Here is a 2,500-nt window from a genome sequence, read left to right on the forward strand (position 1 = left end):
ATTGCTAAATTAAAAGAGATTAGATTACTTTAAAAAATATATGCTACTACTTCATGATTTATGATATACTAAAGAAATGCGATGCTTTTAGTGTGAATTATATCGATAATTCAATAAGCAGACAACTTAAAAAAGAAAAAGAAAGAATGAAAAAAATATGAAAGATACTACCGACTACCGAGTAGAACCAAAACACAAAAGTCTCCCTTGAAAGAAAACCTGCGTAGCATAAGAATGAGACATAGAAAATGGCATTTTAAGGGGGACTTCGCTCTTTGTACGAGTTAAACGTGGAGGCGGAGGTATGGATAGTTTGTTTAAAGACATTGTCGATTATGTAGCAGTTATACATGTATATGGTAGTATGATGCATTATATTGTAGTATGATTTATCATATTTTCGGCCTGCACATACGCTACATATATTTGATAAAAAAGTAAATTCCATCGCTCTCTGTTTTGGTATCTCCTTCTTTCTACCTCTCTTTATTTCCCGCTATCTGTACCTCTCCCTCTCCCGTACTCTCTCCCTCTTTCTCCCTTTCCTTTCCCTTTTCCCTCCCCCTCTCTCATTTTACGTTTGCATTACCTCTGAAATTACTGGTCAGGATTCCTAACTCAATTTCCACTATGGGGGTCAATGTTTCTAAGACATGTTTCGGATGACATTAGAGTACTCACCTAATTTGTTCCCTGTTCTTCTCTTGACGCGGAGACATATTGTTCTTGATCTAATACACTGGAACGAAAGAAAAATTTAGTTAATATCATTCATTCTCAAATATAAGAATTTTCCACATCTCATAACAATAATTCTTTACAGCAAATTAATTCCGGATAAAACTCGTGTAAATTCTGATCTCACTCTGCCTCAAAAATACCTTATGTTTTCCTTACACAGATAGCACATAAAGGCTCAGGGCCTAAATAGATTTCCAAATAGAATCTAAAAGGAAATTCCAAGACTTGGGAGAGAAGAGAAAATAGAATGATAAAAAAAAAGAAAAAAAATATATGTAAGATAAAACATAACAATAATTAAAGCTAACAGGATGAAAACTGATAGAAGTGAACACGAAAGCGATAAACACATAAATGACCAGAACAAATATGGAAAATCAGAATCTAACTAAAAAAATATAAATATAGATAGAAATAGAACCAGAAGACAATGACAAAATGTAACAAAATTCCAAGACTCGAGAAGGGTCATGTGGGCGTGTGGGGGAAAAGGGTTGGGAGAAGGGAGGGGGTCGTGTGTGGGAGGAGGAAGGAGGTCGTGTGTGGGAGGAGGGAGGGGGTCGTGTGTGGGAGGAGGGAGGGGGTCGTGTGTGGGAGGAGGGAGGGGGTCGTGTGTGGGAGGAGGAAGGGGGTCGTGTGTGGAGGAGGAGAGGGTCGTGTGGGAGGAGGGGGTCGTGTGTGGGAGGAGGGAGGGGGTCGTGTGTGGGAGGAGGGAGGGGGTCGTGTGAGGGAGGAGGGAGGGGGTCGTGTGTGGGGGAAGGGGTCGTGTGTGGGAGGAGGGAGGGGGTCGTGTGTGGGAGGAGGGAGGGTCGTGTGTGGAGGAGGGAGGGTCGTGTGTGGGAGAAGGGAGGGGGTCGTGTGTGGGAGAGGAGGGGTCGTGTGGGAGGAGGGAGAGGGTCGTGTGTGGGAGGAGGGAGGGGTCGTGTGTGGGAGGAGGGGGGTCGTGTGTGGGAGGAGGGAGGGGGTCGTGTGAGGGAGGAGGAAGGGGGTCGTGTGTGGGAGGAGGAAGGGGGTCGTGTGTGGGAGGAGGGAGGGGGTCGTGTGTGGGAGGAGGGAGGGGGTCGTGTGAGGGAGGAGGAAGGGGGTCGTGTGTGGGAGGAGGAAGGGGGTCGTGTGTGGGAGGAGGGAGGGGGTCGTGTGTGGGAGGAGGGAGGGGGTCGTGTGAGGGAGGAGGGAGGGGGTCGTGTGTGGGAGGAGGGAGGGGGTCGTGTGTGGGAGGAGGGAGGGGGTCGTGTGTGGGAGGAGGGAGGGGGTCGTGTGTGGGAGGAGGGAGGGGGTCGTGTGTGGGAGGAGGGAGAGGGTCGTGTGTGGGAGGAGGGAGGGGGTCGTGTGTGGGAGGAGGGAGGGGGTCGTGTGTGGGAGGAGGAAGGGGGTCGTGTGTGGGAGGGGGAAGGGGGTCGTGTGTGGGAGGAGGGAGGGGGTCGTGTGTGGGAGGAGGAAGGGGTCGTGTGTGGAGGAGGGAGGGGGTCGTGTGTGGGAGGAGGAAGGGGGTCGTGTGTGGGAGGAGGGAGGGGGTCGTGTGTGGGAGGAGGAAGGGGGTCGTGTGTGGGAGGAGGGAGGGGGTCGTGTGTGGGAGGAGGGAGGGGGTCGTGTGAGGGAGGAGGGAGGGGGTCGTGTGTGGGAGGAGGGAGGGGGTGGTGTGAGGGAGGAGGGAGGGGGTCGTGTGTGGGAGGAGGGAGGGGGTCGTGTGTGGGAGGAGGGAGGGGGTCGTGTGTGGGAGGAGGGAGGGGGTCGTGTGTGGGAGGAGAGAGAGGGTCGT

General features: G+C 51.7%; 1 protein-coding gene and 1 long non-coding RNA gene across 14 annotated transcripts in view; one reads left to right on the plus strand and one right to left on the minus strand.

Annotated features, from left to right (window-relative positions):
* Positions 1-2,500, minus strand: part of LOC122262101 (protein PALS1) — a 245,322-nt gene that overhangs the window by 84,104 nt on the left and 158,718 nt on the right. For all 5 annotated transcript variants that reach the window (XM_086536338.1, XM_086536350.1, XM_086536339.1 and 2 more), the window contains one exon: positions 682-739. In XM_086536338.1, coding sequence (XP_086392464.1) covers positions 682-739 — 58 coding nt within the window. The remainder of the gene's footprint in view (positions 1-681; positions 740-2,500) is intronic.
* LOC122262103 (uncharacterized) overlaps positions 1-2,500 on the plus strand; it is a 28,835-nt gene that overhangs the window by 10,959 nt on the left and 15,376 nt on the right. The window lies entirely within an intron of this gene.

Source organism: Penaeus japonicus, unplaced genomic scaffold (assembly GCF_977035675.1).
Source record: "Penaeus japonicus unplaced genomic scaffold, GWHDUDI00000001_assembly GWHDUDI00000004, whole genome shotgun sequence".
Classification (NCBI taxonomy): Eukaryota; Metazoa; Arthropoda; class Malacostraca; order Decapoda; family Penaeidae; genus Penaeus; species Penaeus japonicus.